We start from the raw sequence: 22,353 nt of genomic DNA, 5'->3' as shown, positions 1-22,353 counted from the left end.
TTGTTGTTAAAAAATTTTATTCTAAAAGTGACTTGAAAAAATTAGTGCCTCACCATCTAGGAACCTCACCGCACGGCACTGCTGTAAGGTCATCTATGTCAATCAATGGTTTATTTGCTAGAAATAAGGTGTTGCATAGTCACATAGTGCTACCATATGTTCTCCTCATTTGTCCTATTTTTTTGAAGAAAAATAAATTGTGGGTTGGTAGCCTATTGATTCTTCATCCTCGGACTGACAAAGCGTTGATTGGTTATTCCTGGTAGTTTCGCATACTCGTAGAGGCTCTTGACACAGGGCCGGTTACCGAGATTGGCAGAGTGAAGTTTTCCAATTGTCGAAGTGTTGTTGCCGGGGAATTATTCCATTCACTAGGTGCCGCTGAATGGAGAGCAGTCCTGAAAATGCGTTATTCTAGCGCACACCCCGAGAGTCGAACTTGCGCCGGGCGCGTAACCACTGAGCTAACGGGGCAGAGCTGAGCAGTGCGAGCAGAGCTGCTGCGTACTCACTTGTGAGGAAATCTGATTAACAAAGTTATGAAAAAGCAAAATTGTGACGAAATAAAATGTAAATAGGCCCTACAGCAAACTCTTTTGCAATTTTTTAATGTCTTATTTCTTCGTGATTTACTCATTGTTTGATTTTCCTACTTTTTTTGATTTCTTGACAAACTTTAAAATATTGTGTGCTTTATTTTCTCTCGCCTTCAATCGCACTGCAGTATATAACTTTGTAAGTTTTATTTTGTAGGTTATTCGCTCTGAGGATGCGCATTGTCATGGTGCACGAAACGTCAGTGAAGCAATAAACCAACCTGTTTATTGTCGCTTTTACTTTCATCAGATGAACGTTGCAACTAGTGCTAGAAACGATAATTGTCCTGATGAACAACCAAACTTTTCAGTATTCATTCCTTGCCTTGTTATCTTTGAATATTTCGGCAATGAATTTGGATTTGTTTCGAAGTTTAAGCCATTTTGTTTCAATATGCATTCTAGGGTTTCTGCATGAAACTAGCACTAATCGGTAGAAGTAGCCTGTAAGTTATATCAGTGATAGCGATAACACAAATTTTATTACAAACTGGTCTGCCAGAAAAAAGTTTTCCTAATCGTGTACCGGTACAACAAAATCTTCTAATGGTTTTCATCATCATGTTTCACTTCGTGGCAGGTGTCTCTCCAAACTTCCAGTGATGCTGTGACTACTTAAAATGGAGAGGGGTATCGTAATTTACTCCTTTCACCCATGCAAGCCTAAAGATCTAACTGTTTATGGGGGTGTTTACATACAATGACTCTACTATTTTCTTTACCCCTCCTCGCAGACTATCACGCAAAATACATCTTCTCCAATTTGTATTCTTCATACACTATGACGGAAAACTGAAAAGCTAAGGTGTGTATTAGGATTCTTCCATTTCTAACGATAAATGTATTCATCCACTATTTCTGACCCCCCCCCCCCTTCCCCCTAAAGGGCGTCATACGGTATTTGCAGAGTCCCCTTTTCCCACAGCATGGCAGTAAACAAACCGCGCAAGACGACAGTGAAATATCGACAAAAGAAGCTTGGTTTAGGTTACTCCTGTTGATAAATTCGACAAAACCAAGATTTTGCCTACAATATTTTTTTCACGGTTAGTAAGAATGTACGTAGTTGGATTCTAATTCTTTATAGCCTAGCTACCAAAAAGAATAACTTATTTCGGTTAGGTTAAGGTAACTAAATCGGTTTACTTTACTTTGAGACAGTGATTCAATCATTCAAAGTAACTAATGCTGTGACAATGAAACTGGCACCAATTGAGCTGACTATCACAAGAGTATGCATTAGTAATACCGACAATACGCATTTTATTATAAATTAGAGCAAAACCTGAACAATTATACAAATTGGAAGTTTTGTTGAATATTAGTAGTGGAGTCAAAACGTGGAAAAAATAACGTGAGGTTTCGTCAGCTAGTTGTTAATATTAGTTATGCGAAAGCCAGCCACACAGCCAACAGTGCCAATGTACATCGCATTCAAAGAGATTGTCATGAATAAAACCCACAACACAGTCTAGCTCAAGAAAATTGCAATATGTCCAAAAAACAACTAATTTATGTAGTTATCCGTATAACTGCAGGCTTTTTGCTATAAAAGGAAAATGCTATTTGATTTCAAGCAAAGGACCACGTAATCGTTTCCATTTTAAAAACAAAAAATACTCAGCGTTCTTAAAATGGTGTTCAATGAGGGCGACACGATTGAAGACACAAATAAATGCGAACACGCATAAGAACGGGGCAGTACACGCATTGACAGAACGGAATCAACACATATAATTCTCAATCCATCCAAAGCCACGCGAATGTTCACTGATGCAATGAATGTTGCTGTAATATTACCACACTTATATTTTTGAGGCAGGTTTAACAAACGCAGTTGTATGCAGTGGTAATGGAAAATATTGGATACTGTGTGTTCTCACACATTAGTGCCTTAAGTCGTACCCTGCCAGAGGGTTCCATTTACTGTAAAAACACTTGACGTAAAATAATTTTTAAACTATCAATATATTTAGAAGTGTTTGTTTGTTTTTCATATCTTTACCCTGCAGTGCGGGAAAGCGGACTTGAGCGCTATGCATCGGTGTACGCCTTCCGATGTACACCTGACCCACGCTGCAGCCGACTGCAATGTCTGTTTCCGGTTGTCTACTCTACTTATGACTTAAATTTGGTACTACCCATTACTCGAAATCGATCACTGGGTAGAGGCAATTATCGTAAAGTTGCTTGCCCAGAGAAACAACAGGAAGTGCGGGTGGCTGAAGTCGAACATGCAGGCTCTCGACTGCGAGCCCAACGCGCTAACCACTCGGCCACAGCTGCCGACAGTGCCTGGTTTTAAGTGCCCCAAGCCGTTAAAACCTTTCCAGTGTAGGGGACTTGGAGCACCTCTAAATGTTCTTAGTTTTAAAAATTATTTTACACGGGGTGTTTTTATGGAAAATGGAACTCCCTTGGTGAGGTAGGACTTTAAAAAAAGTTATGCTTTCACGCAGTCTAAAACACACCATTTGGTGAAACTTGTACATTTTATTTACGTGTTGTACGAATTTCTAATTATGTCAAAAAATGGTTGTGCATTCGTATTCTGACAAGACAGGGAACCAAAAACAGCCCGCATTCTGCGCAAGTTGAAACATCTTGAATATACAGCATGATCGAAAAGACAGAGCACTGAACCAAAGTGGTCAACAACACAAAAGGTTCGGTTTTATCGGTTTGTGGAAACCCTGCTACGTTATAGCAAATGTAATTTTTCGCTTTGTTGGTGGAAAATAAGATCAAACTGAACATTTTTCAAACCTTGTTAGGAATCCTACCCAGGCAGCAAAAATGACAGATTTTGCTGTCTGGGTAAATACTGCAACTGTTGTAACTCAATTCGTAGAGACTTATGCGATGTAGCCTCCGGGAAATACCAGACATGATGGGAAAGAAGCTTCTAATGGAACGAATGGATGAAGACCACATCTCGCAGAGGTCCCAAACAACAATTAATTAAATCAGAAAATGCTACAAATGTGAGATATTGAAGGAAAAGCCATTTTGCGTAATACAAAAAAAAAACTGTTGAAACGTTAAAAAAATAAAAGAACTTTGCAAACAACTGAATACAGTCATTGAGGTAGGCCGTAGAACATGTCAATTTCAGTGATGCCGAGGTGATGCAGATCCAAAGTCATGATGACAAGCTGGGAAGAATTTCGAGGCGTGAAATGTCACTTCAAGGAAAGTTGTGATGAAGTGAAAGTGAGTTGGAACGATGACTTTAAAAAAACGGTAGGACGTTGGAAGATGTTCAAAAGTAGAAAAATCACACCAGACAATGCGTGTGGTTAACTCTGCCATTTAAATCAAGGCGAGAATAAATTTGAAACATCACATCGCTCATTGTTTAGTGTGTGTTCAACATTGAATCAATTCAGAATGATGGATTTTGCTGTCTGGAATGCTCGTCAAGGCACTGGTTGATTGTGAAGGTGAAATGTACTATTTTTAACCACTTTCGACTAAACGAATGCCAGAAATTAAGCAGACATTGCAAACCAACCGATTGAATTTCACAAGCAAAACTCTGGTTTTGAAACGAAGTTTTGGGCGCATACAAGAAATCATACTATTCGAACACTTCCATTGAATGCGAAAGCAATTGGTTTGCAATGTATTCTTATACGAATCCTGGACATTCTTATACAAAGCATTCGAATTATCTACTGCAATACCTACGGCACGTTACGTGAGGAACAAAGTACAGAAACATTGGCAAAAAGTGCAATCGCCAAGAGGTATTTTTTCTAAAGCCAGCTGCACCGACGAACACCTTATTGGCAACAGAGGGCGCCGTTGATCAGAACCAAGAGAGGTGTGACGTCACTGGTAAGGTAGAGGTTTGTCGTAATGAAGATTGAGACTTGGCAACTTCACAGAGGAAGGTTAAGCGCTGAAAGCACCAAGATTAAACTGAGGTTTACACGGTGCAAGAGTTGAAGCTTCGAAAACGATGAATCCCTCGGTCATCACGGAAGCGCGACGTAGCGGAACGTCGATGGAACATAGTAGATCGGTAAAAAGATATGAGACAAATAAAACTGTACAAGATCGTTGCGGCGCGAATGGCGAACAGAAACTGATCGTTTCTCGACTTTGGTGAGTTCGACTGATCCAAACACATCCTGTGCATGTCTATAACATTGACGATGTGTTGTCTTCTCATGCATGAAAACCAGGGATGACTTCATCTTCCTGGGAACTGCGTGAAAGGTGTGAAAATTACAACAGTGCAATGGAGAAATGCGTCGTACGAAGGAGCTGATATTTCCAATTTGTGCAATGTTGACTATTTGGCTAAGTGGGATACGAAATCGGAATGACCCGTTTCGGTGAGTCCGATCCCTTAACGGGGGATTTTTTCAATTTTTTTTTTAAATTATTGGGTACCGTAGCCTAATTATCATTGCCGTTTTAGGGTTAGGGGTTAGGAGTTAGGGTTAGGGGTTAGGAACTCACCGAATCAGACTCACCGAATAGTAGCAGACCCATACGAAATGGCGAGTTGTTATAAATTTAAAAAGAAAAGGCTAGTGTTTCAATCCACGAATTAAAGTGAACTAGCTGCGTTTATTACGACGCAGGCAAGACATATCTAGTTTATAGACAAAGCCGAAAACAAAGCGCAGAGTTGACAGCAGTGGCAGATATGAAAGAACCTAATGCTTGATCAAATAATATCCACCTAACAGTGGAATCGAACCAACATCAGAAATACTACAACAGAACATGTGCGTTCTAATATCATCAGTCAAGTAGTTACGAAACAGGAATAATCAGGTAATGTTAATGATAAAAATTTAATCCAGTTTACAACTACACTTTGACTTCACAAGCATACCAGAATGTCACTAAGGAAACGGCTTTCAATAAAACATGATCGCTAAAGTTGTCTGTTGTTACGCTACAGTATAATAGATAGGACAGCGATATTTTTGGGTCAGTTTACAAAGCCTTAAAATTAAAATATACAACTCAGGCACTCACATAAGAGATCTTCCCTGCATTGTGCTATCCAAAAACAACATTATTAACTTTCAAAAACTAACCTGCAAGTCTGAGGACTGTGAATCCACCATGTGATGAGAGTAAGGTTGGTAAGCTGCAGAAGACGTCGCTGCCATTGACGACATTCCAGCGCTAACAGAAGATGATGTTTGAGCTGCTCCTTCGATGTTTTGTCTGCTTGGCATGCCCATCACACCAACGTCTAAAATGAGCCATTTAAAGCTGTGGCTTTTATCTCTCAGATTACAAGATGAGGAACAAAGCACAGTCATGTTAGACGGAAAAACTTCGGCAAGATCTAAAGGCAGTGGGGCTACACTAAGACCAAGTCAGATCGCGTAGGAAATCCAAAACTGTGAACTCTACTGACATGCCAAAAACTAGACCAGGCAATACAAGCTACAAGGACTGCACAACCTCAGACAATAAAATCTGTCATTTTTACATTGATTCAACGTCTGCAGATTAAATCTAAAAATGACAGATTTTGCTGTATGGGGTGATATCTAGCCGGATCTTTGACTTGTGTATCAACCACAGCTTCATCTAGCTCTAGCAAGCTGCAGAACGAAGAAGATTCTCACCTTGCAGCATGTCAGCACTGATCTGTGACAAATCATCATCCGCAGGTGAAGATTGACCCAGGTCTGCATCCTCCGAACCGATGTCAAGTTGATCTGAATCCGACTGAATGGGCGGTATCCTACCGAACGGTTCATTCTTGTGGCCCTGGACGCTTAATGATGTCTGTAAACACAACAGAATCTATTGCAAATATGCCGTAGACTACGTAATAGTTTATAATGTATAATCAGAACAATCCACAGTACACTATTTTGATATCAAAATCGAACAAGTGATTTGCAGCACAGAAGAAAATTAGAAGCATTAACAACGAGGTTATAGCCCAGACAACAAATCATTTTTTACATTGATTCAATGTCTGCATACACCAAATCCATTTAAATATGGGTTTGCTGGCTGAGTGGTGTTTGACCTTTATTGGTCGCCAACGGCCGGCAGGCTAGATCCGGTTTGGGGAAGTGACGTCATCTATCTAATGACATCATAATTAATTAACGGCAGAACATAGTCTGTCGTGTGAGTGGAGATAACGAATACCAATAGAGAGCGCTTGGTTTAAATTGTCGTGCGATATTTGAGAATCTGACCTGCAGCTCAAGTCCAACAAAAAACGGTTGCACAGCGAAATCAAATAACAACCATATCAGCCGAGATTTAAATTAGCATGTGAGAAGTTGCAAACTGAACATTGAACAATATACTGAAACTCAAAACTAAACTAGTCATTCATTCACAGTCACAGAGCACTGGACATTGACATGTCTTTACTACAAGAAGCCGATGTTACAAATTATGGCGTTGGCGTGCCTTTATTTTTCAACTTTTTTTGCTTCCTGTCTAAAATGTGATTCAGCCGCGAAAACGCGTTATACTACTCAGCGCAAAAATAACTCCAAACGTAAAACAACGTCTTTTTCCGAATAGTTCAATCACGTCGAACTGCAGTGTTTGGGGCGGCAGCCCCAGTCAACATCTACAGACGTTGAATCAATGTAAAAAACGGTTGATTTGCTGTCTGAGAGAATTGACAACGCAATTGTGTTTTTGTGGAAATAGGCATTCAAATACTTGTTGCTTAATACTGAAACGTTTGAACGGTTGTCAGGATTATGACCTTTTCTGGTAGTAGTTGCAATGAAATGCTGATAAATGCAAAAGCAGAAAAACAGGAGTCGCTTTATTGCTTAACTACGTTTCGCGCACCATGACAGTGTCAGTGTGCTTCCTCAGAGTTATGAATAAAATACAAAATTAAATGTTCGAAATTATATATTGCAGAGCGGATGAATGCAAGTGAAAAAAAACGAAAACTACTTTATTTTCGAGAAGTGAACAAGGAAAAAGAAATCTTGCTCATTATTCGAAATTATGTTTTTTCTCTTGCCTTCAACCGCTCTGCAATATATAATTTCGAGCCATTGTTCGTATGTTCTTCAATCTGAGGATGCACATTGCACAATTGCACATTGTCATGGTGCGTGAAGCATCAGTAAAGCAAAAAAACTGGTTGTTTCTCTATTCATCAGATAAACATTCCAAATATTGCGGGGAACGATACTAATTACTTGAAATCGCTGAGCCATTTGCTTTTGTGTCAAACAATAAAAAAAAGAAATTAAAAATATCAATGCATTTAAATGGCCTCTTCATTAACGAAAAGAACTTACAGATTGCTTATAAGCTTCTAAATCCTTCTCCCATTTCCCTCTAATGACTTGAGCATCTCTGTAATAGGGTGCTTTCTCTTGGTCTGATAAGTTATTCCACGCTTCACCGGCTTTCTTAGTAATTTCCTAAAAAAAAAAAAAACAATTATTTGAGAAACACATTTCAAAAAAACGATGTACGAAACTGCAACAAATTATATAACGCTCCACCCACAGTGCAAACTATGCTTCTGGAAGCTGTACATGATTTCGTTAGTGCACAGTTTTACGTCCTTTGTTTCCTGTATTGCGAGGGTTGGACGATAACATAATACGGTACTTCTTCGAGTATTCAGTAAAACAGAATCTTTTCAGACAAGTTTTGAAATTTTCAATTAAATCATAAATTTGAAATTTTCAATCTGAATCTTCAACCACAGAACAAAAAACTGGATACGACAAAAAAAATGAACAGTGGCGATCACACAATACACACAGCTGAAGTTCAAAGTGATAGATTTTGTAACTGCCGCTGTGGCAAACCTTCTTAAATACTTAGTTACTTACTTTAGCAGGATCAGATTTGACAAGGTAGTTCTTGCGAAAATATGCAAGATACAAGAAGTATGCTGACAAAGGACGTTTTGGTTTGTTTGGGTCTTTTGGCTTTTTTTCTAAAGCCTTATCCCTTTGCCATCTTTCACGATCTCTTCTATATAATTCCATAAAAGGTTCTTTTTCATTGTCTGACATATTCCTCCACTTTTCTGCACAGGCTTGAGTAATAATTTTTGCCTGGCACAAAGAAAATAAGTTGATAAGTCACTCAGATTTACGAATAAAGATATTACATAGGCAATTAGGCATGCAGCAATAATAACAGAAAATAGTATTATAAAGATTACTTTTAGCACCACATTTGAGCAATTCACAGTATGCTGTATTTTGCAATCAGAAAAGGTATATAAAAAATTAAACTTTCAATATGGAAGCAAGTCTTTTAGGCGCAGACAGTTAGGCGCTGGTCTAATAGGTGCGCACACTGTGGCGCCCGTTCAGTTAGGTGCTATTCCTAGTAAAGTCTGCAGATTGTATTAGCTTGGCAGGTAGGGCAATGTTTTTCACACAAAATATTGTATTGAGCAGAAAAACATGTCATGGCTTCCCACGGTGAGTGAAGCTGCTTAAACCGGTAATGCTTTTCAGACAAAATGTTATATTGAACAGAAAAATATATTGTTTTTTAATGGGCGTGTTCGGCATTTATTTGTTGTTAGTCCAGGTTTGCGTCGGCGAAAGCTTTATCAATAAATTATTCAAGTTTCCGAACATGACTGAGTTCATTTTTAGTTATATAAGTCAAATAATAACTACACTAAACATCAGTAAAAAATATACCATAGAGCTGGTGGTAGCTTGAGTGAAGAGTAACTTAGTTTTCCGTCAAAACCACGACTAGGTTTTGCTAAACCTGAGCTCATACACATACAATCTGCAGACTTTACTAGGAATATCATCTATCCTAAATAAATGGGCGCCACAGTGCTCCGCACCTAAATATCCTGACGCCACAGTGTGCGCGCCTACTTGACCGGCGCCTAACTGTCTGCGCCTAAAAGACGTGGACCCTTCAATATAGCCTTATGAAGTATACGGATTTTCAAGTAGGGCTAAGTTAAATGAAAGTAAAAAAGTTTGTAAATTCTTACCTGGTACCAACTACAGGTTACGCAATGACTACCACCGTGTACAACACTGCATTGGCAATTTTTTTTTTTTCAAGGTAAAGATGTCTTTAAATTGTAAAAATGATAATTGAACTAGCAGAAAACAACTTATTGATTTTATATAAGTGAAGTGTATGACTTGAAGCATGTAGCAATTAGTCAATCTGCCCCGATAGGTCAGTTGGTTAGCGCGTGACTTTATGAAAGAAGAAGCTTCAAGATCAAGCAGCGCTGGCTCGACTATTGGCTTGAGCAACGCACGTTAGGACTGCTTTCCATTCAGCGGCATCTAATGGATGGAATAATTCTCCAGCAACAACACTTCACTCTGTCAATCTCGCCCTGCGTCAAGAGCCTCTCCAAGTATGCGAAACTACTAGGAATAACTTATCAAGGCTTCGTCAGTCTGAGGATAAAGATTCAAAAACCAAACCAAATCAATCAAGTTCATTTTTCCATCCAGTAGATGCAGCGAAAATAACACAAAACATATATTATAGTACCTTTGGTACAACCTCCCCAGCCTCTTTTAACGTTTCCCGATATTTCGATACAAAGTGAAGATATCCAGTGGTTGGTCTCTTTACATGGGTGTGGCGTCGGCGTTTTTTCTTGTCAGTTGGTTTCCGCCCCCTTCTTGATGGAGTAAAAACTTGAGGTGCTTGTGAAACAAAAGCAACCCCGGTGCTATTTCCTGGAGTGTATTGCTGAAATTGTTGCTGCATTTGAGCAAGTTGGTGCATTTGTTGAAACTGTTGCTGAGCTTGTTGTACCTGGGACAAACAGCATGGAAGTGAGTTTTAGAACACTGTGGAAAGAAAAATTACAAACCAAACAGCAAAATCCACCAAAGTGGTTGTGGAATCTGTGTAACCCTACAGGCTCTTCATAGTTCATTCCTGTGTTTCTTTCACGGCGTCTTTGCTTTTTTTCACAACCCTTAAGATTGGAGTTCCACAAAGTGCTTGGTCGTATTCTTGCAATGGTATTACATGTACGATTGTACGTACATAGTTTTGCATCCGTCTGCGCTGCTAGTATGTTACCTACCACTTACAATCAATGTGTCATGGCCACACGGCTTTAATAAAGACGAGTTTTTTGAGCTGGAGCGACCAGCATTTAATTTCACAAAAATTCAATTTACTATGTAACGTATCGATATATCAGGCCTCGAAATTCACGGCGGACACGGCGGTCATGTCCGCCGTCACAGCATGTGATGTCCGCGGGAAGTACCATCTAGATCGGTCATATTTGTCCGCCGAGAAATATCTATAGAAATCGTCATTGCATAGCACGAACAATTGTTGCAAAAATATAATTTCCCGTGCATTCTAGCGCGCATCTAGAAAATGTGAATACTGTATCCCTTAGCTTCCATTCAAGCAGGAAAACTTTCGATATTTACGTTGCTTCAACGATTGGTGACATTGAATCAGCGTAACAAAGGTGAAGTCTTCGCTAAGAACCGATGGGGATTACCGGTACTTTTACACTAATCACGCGCAACTTAGTTCAAGTCTTACGTCACAATGTCTTGCTTTGATCTCCGAGTAATATTGATAAGGCATAGTTGGTTACAAAATTAGATTATACGAGTCGGCTATTACAGCAAGATGCAGCAAAATTTGTTAAGTTTTGGTATTACAGTAAGAAAAGGCCCAGGGAAAATTCACTTTCGCTCACATAATGCGCAAAAATAAACCTAAAGAAAAAAGCCTAGTGAAACTTTGCACAACAGAAAATAGTAGCGTTTCAGTGTAGAAGTTTTCCCACTCGTGCCCAGAGCATTGTGACGCAAGAGACCACACGACCTCGTTCGGTGGAAGTTAATTAGTTATGCGGCGTATTAAGCAGCTAGATGGCGCTTTGACTCTTCAAGCGCACGTCGTTGGTCTGATGAAAGCTTTTCAGAGTCAGTGACTTCGCTGAAATTTTAAAAAGCCTTCTAATTCGTACCGTAGCTATAGTTCTCAAATGGCGAAGAATTTCAAGATAAAGTGATTAAGCATGACGATCGACGCTAAAACTGGTATGTCCGCCGTGAGACTTGATTTGTCCGCCGAGATAGCTACTCAGACCGGACACGTTTGTCTGCCGTCAACAAAAACGAATTTCGAGGCCTGATATATACAGTACCAGAAAGTATCTCGGCGTATCTAGATGGCAGGGTGACTGTAGAACAGTATACTCGCATGCTTTGGTATAGGCGGTGTTTTTTTAAGGTGCTTTGGAGGACCGAAACGGTCCCCCAAATTTCTCCAGCGGTTTCCCAAAATTTGGACTTGCAACTACAGTAGAAAAGTAATGGTTGTTTCTCGCTATGTCTTGTCGATAATACGAATATAGCCTACGATCAATAGTTCACGTCCAGAAAAAAGAATAAGTGGAGGTACAGCTAACAGCTGAATCAAAGAGTTATTCACAAAAGAAGTGCACCTTCGATACTCGTCAATGTTTATTTCTGGTTTATGGCGCATAATGATCAGTTTTTACGTGTGGAAACATAACAAGCAGAAGCCAACAAGCACACTTTGTTTGATTGTGCAGCAAACTTGTTTGGCGGCCGTGTTGGGCAGGCTGTTTGGTCGTTGTCACAATCATTTAAGCTGTGCCTTGTCGAATAATTCATTTTATGTTGCGTTGATTGTAAGTAGTTATGGCTATTTTTTGGTATTTAAATGAAACACTTGCGGTCTCTTAAAACTACTTAGCGGTCACCCAAATCAAACCTTAAAAAAAAACCTGGGTATGGGTATCAGGTTTTAAGTTTGATTTTTATCAGCGTTCTGTTCTACATTCTATTAATCGTTTAATTTAGGGTGTCAGACCAGTCATTCCCTTTTTGTTCTGATGGTATCAGTTTATTTTCTTACTGCAATAAACTGCTACCCAAGAGTACGATATAGATATTGTTCTCAAGTCATTCCCACTACAGTACTATCGTGCTAGGGATGTTTCTGCACTAACCACAGCTCTGTATGGGCGAATTACTACTGACAGTGCCGCTACATATTCTGAAGCTATATTCAGTGCTGCTAATGTCAGTAGTAATTCGCTCATACAGAGCTGTAGTTAGGACAGCAACATCCAAAGCACGATAGTGGTGGGGTGATCTGAGACGAATGTCTATACTCTTGTGTATGTAGCAGTTCATTGCAGTAAGAACATTGAATCAATATAAAAATGACGGATTTTGCTGTCTGGGAAATCACTTATTTACTATTTTTCGTATGCACACTACCTGCTGCAGTTGGTTTTGCAACTGCTGGTTCTGCATTTGTGGATGCATTGAAGAATCCTGCATTTGGGATTGCCCTTGCTGTTGCATCTGTGGTTGCATTTGTTCCTGGTGTGAAGCATGATGATGATTCATGTACACAGGCTGCTGGGGATTGTTTGATTGCTGAGGGTTCTCCATGGATACTTGGGGTGGAAAGTTCTCATTGTCTGCAGTGATCAAATGCAGCTTAAATTAAACTTAATATGGAGAATACTGTGTAAAATCATGATTGGAGTTCTTATAGCAATAACATGTCACACATTCTGTAAAAATTGTTTGCAAAAGCATAATATGCTGAGTGATCGGGATAAAACTTGAGCTTGTTTAAGAATGTGCTGGACCATTTCACAGGACAGTGTTATCACCTAATAAGCTGTTAAGAATGATAATCTTGAGGGAATGATAACAAGAAAGTCAATTACAGCCCATTCATTATGTCGTGCACAAAAACATCTTGACACATAAAGCATAAACTTTTACAAAAGATTTGTGTCATGCGAAATCAAGTTTGATTGCACTACCAGTAGTTTCCTCTATAACAAAAAATATTTAAATAAAATAGTTACACCAAATATAGTTAGGCTACCGGTACTACTCTTTGAAACCCCTACAGCCTGTTTCACCCTAAAAGAGGAATCATCAGAAGGTCATTATTCAAATACAATAAAATAGTTAATACTTGCTTCAACAAATCATCTCAAAAGCATTTTGCAACAGGGTAATGTATTATTAGAGTAACCTACCACGGAATAGACTTCAGTCAGAGTGTTACCAACAATTTGTTAAATAAATAATATTCAGGTAGTCTTGGATCTACCAGAAGTCATTCCATTGGCTGACAAAAAACAATTTTTATTTCCGATAAACTACAGTTCACTTACAGCCTTTTTGAATGACACTGAGCATTCGTGCAGCTTGTTCTTTAAGATAGTAATCATTAGAATTGAACTGCTGGCCTTCTTGATTCTGTTGCCTATCTGCAATGATTCAAAACAATTCATTATAGTTGGCTGCAGAATAAAGTTACATTGCTTTTGTTGATTAATTTTAAAGAGCCAATGCTATACATATTCATTTCGATGCAGTAGTTCAGTAATTAACATTTTCCAGTAAGGTAAGGTGAGTTCCATACTTGAATCCAAGCATCGGGGGATGAGAAGATAAGGTTCTCAATATACTAAGCCTTCGGCACTGACGAGAGTAGGGTGGCCAGTTCTTTTCTCTTGACCGCCTTTCCTTCAGCAACTACACCCACCCAATTTATTGCACCCTGGGTAGAGGTGAGCGGTGTTTGTCAACAACCAGTATAAGCCGGGAGTCGAACCAGGAATGCATGGTTGTTAAACGAGAACCATACCCGCTGCGCCATCCCACTGCCTCAAGCACCAAAAACCTTGTGACTTGAATCAAGACACCCCTTCTACAAAACTGACCCATACCCAATTAATATTACAACAAAATGGCAGAACTTTCCTCCTGGTGAAGAATTATATACTCATAGACCCAACAAAAGCTCTCCCAGGCTCTGACACGGCTATCAGAAAATTATGATCGACTGCAAACCGCATACAGTAAAAACAAAACAAACTAAAACAAACGACAACATTATTGATGGGGTATGACAACTCAGCCAAACTGCCAAAAATGCAACACCCCAAATCAGTTCAAAGACCATCTCATATCGGAGTGTCCAGTAACTAAGCTTCAAGGAGGACACCTCACAGCCCACCAATGCAACAACATCTTCATGGATTGGCTAAATAAAATCTGCTTGGACTTAAAGCATTATATGAAGCAACAATTCGATGTACAAAACTACAAAAAAAGTATAATATATGGACGTTTGAAAATGGGATAACAAGACCAAATCTTTTCAATATATAAGTGCTTTGACAAAAAACACAATAGACACCTTCAAAGAATTAAAGGCTACATAATTTGATATTGCATGGCAATGCTACCTGCAGCCGTCTACAAACACACATATCACGTGAAGGTTGATTGTACAGCTTATAAAATTTGATGCTAGCTTTGCCACTATTAGCATTTAAACCAGAGTTGACAAACCTGCAGCTCGCAAAACAATTTGACTATCGCTCATGCATTAAAGACAAAAGATATCTCAAAGCTGTTTTATGCCTTCACTGGTACACCTTTCCTTTGCTATTTTCTTGCCCTAAACACTAACTTTTAGGGTTTAAAGTTAGAAAATAGAAAAGCTATAAGGTAAAGTTGTGAAAACACTATTCACCAACTTCACCTTGTATTTTTGGTCGATTCCAATCAATGACGTCATGGAATTTTGACAAGCGCTAAGTTGTGTGGCCCGATAACTCATGTGTAATTGACAAAATAGCCCGCGACCGCAAAAAGGTTTGTCACCCCTGATTTAAACCTATGTGATTGGATGAAGACCTTGGAATAGCTTAGGCCAACTAATGCTGCAAAGTGAAGATGTAGTCTATGGATTGTAATGGAAAATGAAACATGGTAACGATTAGTACAAAGAGAGAAAGCATTGAACAGATCTAGCCTTTCATCTTGTGATGACAAAATCTTTGAAAAACACAGCGTAACATCACTCTAAAATATATATTTTTGATGTTTTCTGCATTTTGAACATTTAACACAAAATAATGTTATTTGTTTGTGCATTGTAAAACAAAATGTTCTACTGGCAATTTTTTTGGGAGCAAGTCTTTTAGGCGCTGACAGTTAGGCGCTGGTCTAATAGGCACGCACACTGTGACATCTGGATATTTAGGTGCGGACTACTGTGGCGCCCGGTCATTTAAGTGCTATTCCTAGTAAAGTCTGTAGATTGTATCAGCTTGGCAGCTTGCCAGAAAATTATATCATGGCTTCCGTGAGTGAAGCTGCTTAAACCGGCAATGCTTTTCACACAAAATGTTATATTGAACAGAAAAATATATTGTTGTTTTATTGATTTATTATTGTTTTATTTGTTGTTAGTCCAGGTTTGCGTTGGTGAAAGCTTTATCAAAAAATTATTCAAGCTTCCGAACATTATTGAGTTCAATTTTAGTTAACTCTTTCGCGACCACGAACGTATACACACGTCTTGGGATTTTTGCCATGATGACCAAGGAAGTATCCCTACGTCCAAGGTTAAAAGGTAGCTTATTTCAAGCAAAAAAGATGTAAATGATGGTAGATCCATAGTCTTTGCCTGTCCTTTTTTGGCTAATTAAAAAAAAATTTGGCGGTGCAATTATCAGATGAGGACTTCTTAAAGATGGGGACACAGTGGATTTTTTTTTCTTTCACTTATTGGAATTGGCAGTCAAAACTGGCTAGTCAACCCCTTATTTTGGAATTTCTCGATCAAAAAGACTGTAGGCTAAATTACGTAAACTTTTTGCTTAAAATTTTCCAAATTTCTCCATAATCATTCTGCTGTAGCCTACCTCCTAAAGCATTGCGCGCAGAAACGAAGTAAAATTTTTCTCATGTGCAGAATTGTTTTGGCATTTGATTAAACTACATATATTTTCATATTATTGTATCATGCTTGGGTAGTAAAGATTATAATGAAGTACACTTTTCTGCCAATTTTTAATTTTTTTAGAAATTAGAAAAAAATACCGTATAGAAAGTTGCTAGTTGTAACATTGAATGTTTTAAATTTTATTGCAAAGCATTGCATCTTCGGATAGCTGAAGATGTATGCTTTCATTTGATGTCCAGATTGTGCGTCTATGTCGATCACATGAGATGTTTTTACGGCGTAAATACAACAGATTTGTGTGAAAAATGTCTGGTACTATTTAGATTAAACGTCTTGACCTCAGTGGTTGCGAAAGAGTTAAGTCAAATAATAACTACACTAAACATCAGTAAAAAAAATCATACCGTGGTGGTTAAAATTTTGGTGTGCGGTGCCTGACTTTGCAAGTAGCCTAGGCTACAGCAAAGAACCCACAGCAAGCTCTTTTGTTTGAGAAGGTATGCTACACGAGATGGAAGGATGAAGATTTTTATTAAACAATTAATACATACGGAAAATGCGCTATCAAACACTGCAAATAAATAAAAAAAACACAAAGAACATAAAAAAGGTAATTTGAAATGTTAAGGTCCCATGTGGAAGTTGTGGCTCACTCCTCTAAGAAACTCCCACATTGTTTGACTGGGGCAGCCACTTCTCCCGATGAAGCAATTCACCAAAATTCACAGCAATTTATTTAGTGGTAAGGTACTGCTTAGCTTAAAATATCTATGTTGATAAGAATCAACTTTCAGTGCCTTTTCAAGAATAATTTGTAGCGAGAAAATTGCAACATCGACAACAAGACTTTGTTTAATAATAGTTACGTAGCCCATGCCATATTACCTCATTTGTTGTAGTATCCGTGTGAATTCGAACTTTGCATCCCTCGTTTCGACCAACACAACGCCAAAACTTCTTAGTTTTATCGACACTCATTTTTTCAAATGTATACATGAAGCCATCAGCAGCAATTTTTTCACGATTACGTGAAGTTGAAGTAGTCGAAGCTGCCATATCAATCTTTGCTTTATGATGTAGCAAAATGAAGTGCTCAGATCAGATCCAACATCGGCTTATATGCAGGGCAATTAGAGCAGTAGACCACCTGATCTCCACAGGACACATACTTCTGGAGTAGAAGTTGCCGGTTTAAGGGCGCAGCTTTGTGCAATCTGTTAACTTTAATAATTACTTCTACTTGAGATGGATAGATCATGTGGAGCTGAGGTGCGGGAAAACGCTCTACTACTCTTGATATTAGCACATCTCTAAAGGACATTTGCAATGCATCCTGAACACAAGTTGCAGCCAGATGGAACTTTATTTAGTCTGTTATCTTTCGCAATTACTTCTGTTCGAGATGGATTGGCCATGTGACGAGAACGCGTAAGACGCTCTACTACTGTTCACATGAATACATTTCTACAGGGCATATAGGCTACACCTTGGCTACAAGTTGCAAGCATAATGGTGAGACTTCGCTCGTTATTAAACCTAGTCGGGGTTTTGACGGAAAACTAAGTTACTCTTCACTCAAGCCTACCGCCCGCTTGAATACAGGCTACGGTACATTTTTTACTGATGTTAAGTGTAGTTATTATTTGACCTAACTAAAAGTGAACTCATACATGTTCGGAAACTTGAACAATTTATTAATAAAGCTTTCGCCGACGCAAACCTGGACTAACAACAAATAAATGCTGAACACGCGCATTAAAAAAACAACATATTTTTCTGTTCAATATAACATTTTATGTGACAATCATTGCCGTTTAAGCAGCTTCACTCACGGAAGCCATAACATATTTTTCTGTTCAATATAACATTTTATGTGAAAATCATTGCCGGTTTAAGCAGCTTCACTCATGGAAGCCATAACATATTTTTCTGTTGAATATAACATTTTGTGTGAAAAAGCATTGCCGGTTTAAGCAACTTCACTCACTGAAGCCATGACCAACAACGCACACGCATTAACAAAACAATATATTTTCCTGTTCAATATAATATTTTGTGTGAAAAGCATTGCCCTACGCCCCTACCTGCCAAGCTGATACAATCTACAGACTTTACTAGGAATAGCACCTAAATGATCGGGCGCCACAGTAGTCTGCACCTAAATATCCAGACGCCACAGTGTGCGCGCCTATTAGACCAGCGCCTAAAAGACGTGGACCCATTTTTTTTGGAATTAAACCAAAATATGAAAATTTTCTTTAAAATGGTATATTTTAGTTTTTTATAGACCTCCAGCACATCAATTGTACATATATCACAGAGTGATAAAGTACGGTAGCCTATATTATAATAATAATAAATATACATATTTGATGTTGTAAGCACCGAGGTGCTTTTCATCATTCTGATATATACATAACGCATTTACTGTTAATTAGGTTAACAGCTAGTTTCATAACTAATAACTCTAACCATCAATAACATATATATATGTGTAATAGTGTAATATTATAATTTGTGTAATAGCAAAAACAAGCTTGGGAAATTTATCATTTAATTAGATGGACTTTTCTGTTTGACCAATTTGTTTTCTGAATTGCAATAGCTAACTGATATTATTTTGTTTATTTGTATATTCAGTATCTCACACCCACCTAATCTTTGAATTTTGCAAATTTGTGTTAGCTATAAGCATGGACTTCACTACCCATACAACTACTTAGAGATGTACCGATACCAATATTTTGGCCGATACCGATCCCGATACCGATATCACTTTTTTAGGCCGATACCGATACTGATACCGATATTTTGGCCGATACTTTGGTGTTACAAAAAGAAGCAATTTTGGTATTTGCAAGGAAATATATCAAATGCTAACTTTTACCTTATTTGCATAAAACTATTAAAAAAAACTTTGGATTGGCATAATTTATTAAAGATTCAAGAATCCAATCTCAACCACATTGTTGTGTCATAATAGTAGGTTTTAGTAATAAAAGGCCACCGTAATTGAGGATTGGGGTATAAGGGAAGAAACATTACATCATAATTGGGGTTTCTGAAAAATTAATAAAATGTTTGCGCAAACTCTCCAAATAAGGCTATCATAATTGATAATAAGATGTAAAATGTAAACCAAGTGATTTGTGTAGTCGTACAAAAACTACTCGACAAGTAATGTGCAACCTAAGGGCGCTTGTCGTTTGGTTGAAAAGCTTTTGCCATGCCAAGACTACCCAGGTAGCAAAAATGCACAATTCTGCATCGCTCCCACCCCGCCAAACGCTCAAAAATCCTGTGTAACTCGGCTGCCCCCAGCAAGCCGGCTCCACCAGTCGGCAATTCAACTTGCACCCTTAGCCGCAACAAAATCACCAAGCCCAAACAATGTCACAGCAGAATAAGTAGGCCCAAAAAGAAAGCAATGGGGCCACAAATCCTCAAAAAAACAATCAAAATGGTCCCGTTGCGCCCAAGATGACAACCTCATTGCGAAGAAAGGAGCGTCCCCCCCGGCCACCAGCACAAGGCTGAGCACTCACCAGCACAGCGAGCTGCCGCGACCCGCCAACCACAACGGTGCAGCTTCGACACTAGCTATTTCAATTCTTGTCGATGTCAGTTCTTGCTACAAAACGGCTGCCGACAAACATATATTATAGTTGATTGGATGGTCTAAATGGCTAGTGTGGAAGCCACACCATTATGGCCAGCGAATCGCAACAGCCCGCCGCACCAGTAAGCGCCCAGCCCCGTGCCGACAGCAGGGAAGGACACTTCCCCCCACAATGAGGCCGCCATCCCAAGCGCAACAAGACCACTTATTGATTAGTTCAGTGAGGATTTGCAGTACCACCGCCCCCACCCCGAGCCCACCCAATCCGCCACGACATTGTTCAAGCCTGGTGAGTCCACCACAACGAAAGGCGGAAACCAAATCACAAACTGACAGAACCAGCCCACCAAAAATAACCAAGCCACACGGGTCCCTCAAACGTCCAGCAATGCAAAAACGATGCAAAACTACACATTCCCGCCACCTGGGTAGGCCTACTGGGTAGTCTTGGCCTGGTTTTATCCTCTGCTGAGAGTAAAAAAGAAACACAAATGATAAACATTGGAGAAATTGAGTCTCCTTCACAACTTAAGAATCGAACAACGCAAAACTGCTGAAACAAAACGTTTTGTTTGAGTGAAAGAATCACTGTAAGCAAACAATGCCAAAAGGTGCGCCCATGAAGTCATGGGAGTGTAAGGTATCAGCAATTTGATTAGGTTGTTATTTTTCTGCTTCAATGTGATGACATTAGTTACTACTTTAAAAAATCTATATCTTTGCTTCTGCAGAAAATCCGCAAAAAACGCCTTTTTTTACACGTTTAGTATCGGCCACAGTATCGGCCAAATTTTGCCGATACCGATGCCGATACCGATACTCAAAAAATGGCCGATATCACCGATACCGATGCCGATACCGATATATCGGTACATCTCTACAACTACTCATACACGTTTTACAGCCTTCATACTTTGCCATCAGTTCATTGACGTGCTGGTATACCGTATATCGCAGAAAGTTCTTTATTTTTTATGTTCCACACACCAACAAAAAAAGAGATAAACATCCGTTCTGCAAGGCCAGATGCTAGCCTGCTTGATGGCATTTTTCACTCCAAGTCAATATAGAAAAACTGTACATCCAACTGAATGCGTCACAATATGCAAACTAACTTACCTGCCATTTACGTTGTTTCGATGATCATCAAACAATTATCCCAAATACATGAAATAAACAAAGGCGATTCAGCAGCCACCAAATCATAAAGAGAAAAACCTTTGCCTCTTTGTGGTTGTTCTTTCTCACTTAACTACGGATGCCTATTATTAATTTATCGTCCCATGTCGTCACTAAAAGCGGCAAGCGCAAGCAAAGGACGAAGAGTTCTCCAAAAATCAGCAGACAAAAGTTCGGCCAACGGCACAGCCCTTCAACAACGCGCATTTAAAAATTATAGTTCAGCAACTTTGAGATGTTGGAAATGCAATTTTTAGTCGAAACATTACAAAATTCTTGACAAAAGATTCATTCAAATCAGAGATCAAAACAAAATACAGTTTTGAAAATTCCGATGTAAAAAAGCTGTTGCAATAACTTATCCATTTTCCCACTCAAATATAAACTAAAAACTGAAATCAAACTGGTCACTTTGTGACTTGCTGTTTGGAACATTTGAGGTGATCTGCACCCAAACAAACAACAATACTTCGCATAGGGACAGTACTACTGTCCCTAACTTCGCAAAGGTAACTTTGTGACTTGCTTTTCGAAACATTTGAGGTACGGTAAATCAACAAAAAAACAAACAAACCTCCAGTGTACTATTTCACTTTTAAAGCCCTTTGTCGAAAATTCGCTATTTGTTTTTTATGCAGTCATTATAATTTTAACGTTGAATGCCTGATAAACAAATTTGATGTTAAGAATCAGATGACAAGTCTTCCCAAATGTTGAGGAGTGAGTTTGTCAAAAATTATCATTCTACTCCATTTAACTGAACTTTTTGATGATTGTTTGAAACAAAAAATATTTCCAGACTCTTTAAAATTACCTGTAAGCTTTCAGTCAGCTTTCTTTGCAAGTTCGTCGTCGTCGTCGTCGTCTGAGCTTCTGGGGCCGAGGGTCTATCCTTTTACCACCCCAGATTCACGATGTTCCCGGACTACACTGGAAGGCTGCTAGAGAGCAGCCAGTCTTTAGTTTCATCATCCATGACGCGCAGACCTTCCACTCCGTTAAGTGGTTTGAAGATGGTAGGCCTACAGTCATTGATGATGTGGTCTGCGGTCTGTTCCTCGGCACCACATTCACAGGAGGAGGAAGAAGCCATTCCCCATTGGTGCAATGGTCTACAAATAAACAATATGGATGAAGTAGCTAACTGCTCTAGGCTGCTGCTGAGCTGAGTCGGAGTCTGCCTCGCTTTCTGACCTAGTCTTGTTCTGAAACGATCCCTGTTCCATA

General features: G+C 39.0%; 1 protein-coding gene across 1 annotated transcript; it reads right to left on the bottom strand.

Moving 5' to 3' along the window:
• Positions 1-1,487: 1,487 nt before the first annotated feature.
• LOC145782490 (uncharacterized) lies at positions 1,488-21,190 on the bottom strand. The gene is made up of 9 exons (XM_082594288.1): positions 21,067-21,190; positions 13,741-13,836; positions 12,821-13,026; positions 10,077-10,346; positions 8,414-8,641; positions 7,868-7,993; positions 6,200-6,362; positions 5,657-5,817; positions 1,488-4,809 (listed from the first exon to the last, which is right to left on the bottom strand). The coding sequence occupies exons 1-9, from the start codon at positions 21,071-21,073 to the stop codon at positions 4,795-4,797; spliced, it is 1,272 nt and encodes a 423-aa protein (XP_082450414.1). The 5' UTR covers positions 21,074-21,190; the 3' UTR covers positions 1,488-4,794.
• Between the last annotated feature and the right edge of the window lie 1,163 nt (positions 21,191-22,353).

This window comes from Aplidium turbinatum, chromosome 13 (genome assembly GCF_918807975.1).
Source record: "Aplidium turbinatum chromosome 13, kaAplTurb1.1, whole genome shotgun sequence".
In the NCBI taxonomy this organism is placed as follows: domain Eukaryota; kingdom Metazoa; phylum Chordata; class Ascidiacea; order Aplousobranchia; family Polyclinidae; genus Aplidium; species Aplidium turbinatum.
Note: the sequence above shows the minus strand (reverse complement) of the source record. Positions and strands in the feature narration are given on the sequence as shown.

Excerpts from the sequence above, each read along its gene's own strand:
- LOC145782490 (XM_082594288.1), bottom strand. Across the intron at positions 13,027-13,740 it reads CAGTGTCATTCAAAAAGGCT|ACAATGAGAACTTTCCACCC; the intron begins GTAAGTGAACTG and ends TGATCACTGCAG. Across the intron at positions 6,363-7,867 it reads TAGAAGCTTATAAGCAATCT|ACATCATTAAGCGTCCAGGG; the intron begins GTAAGTTCTTTT and ends TTGTGTTTACAG.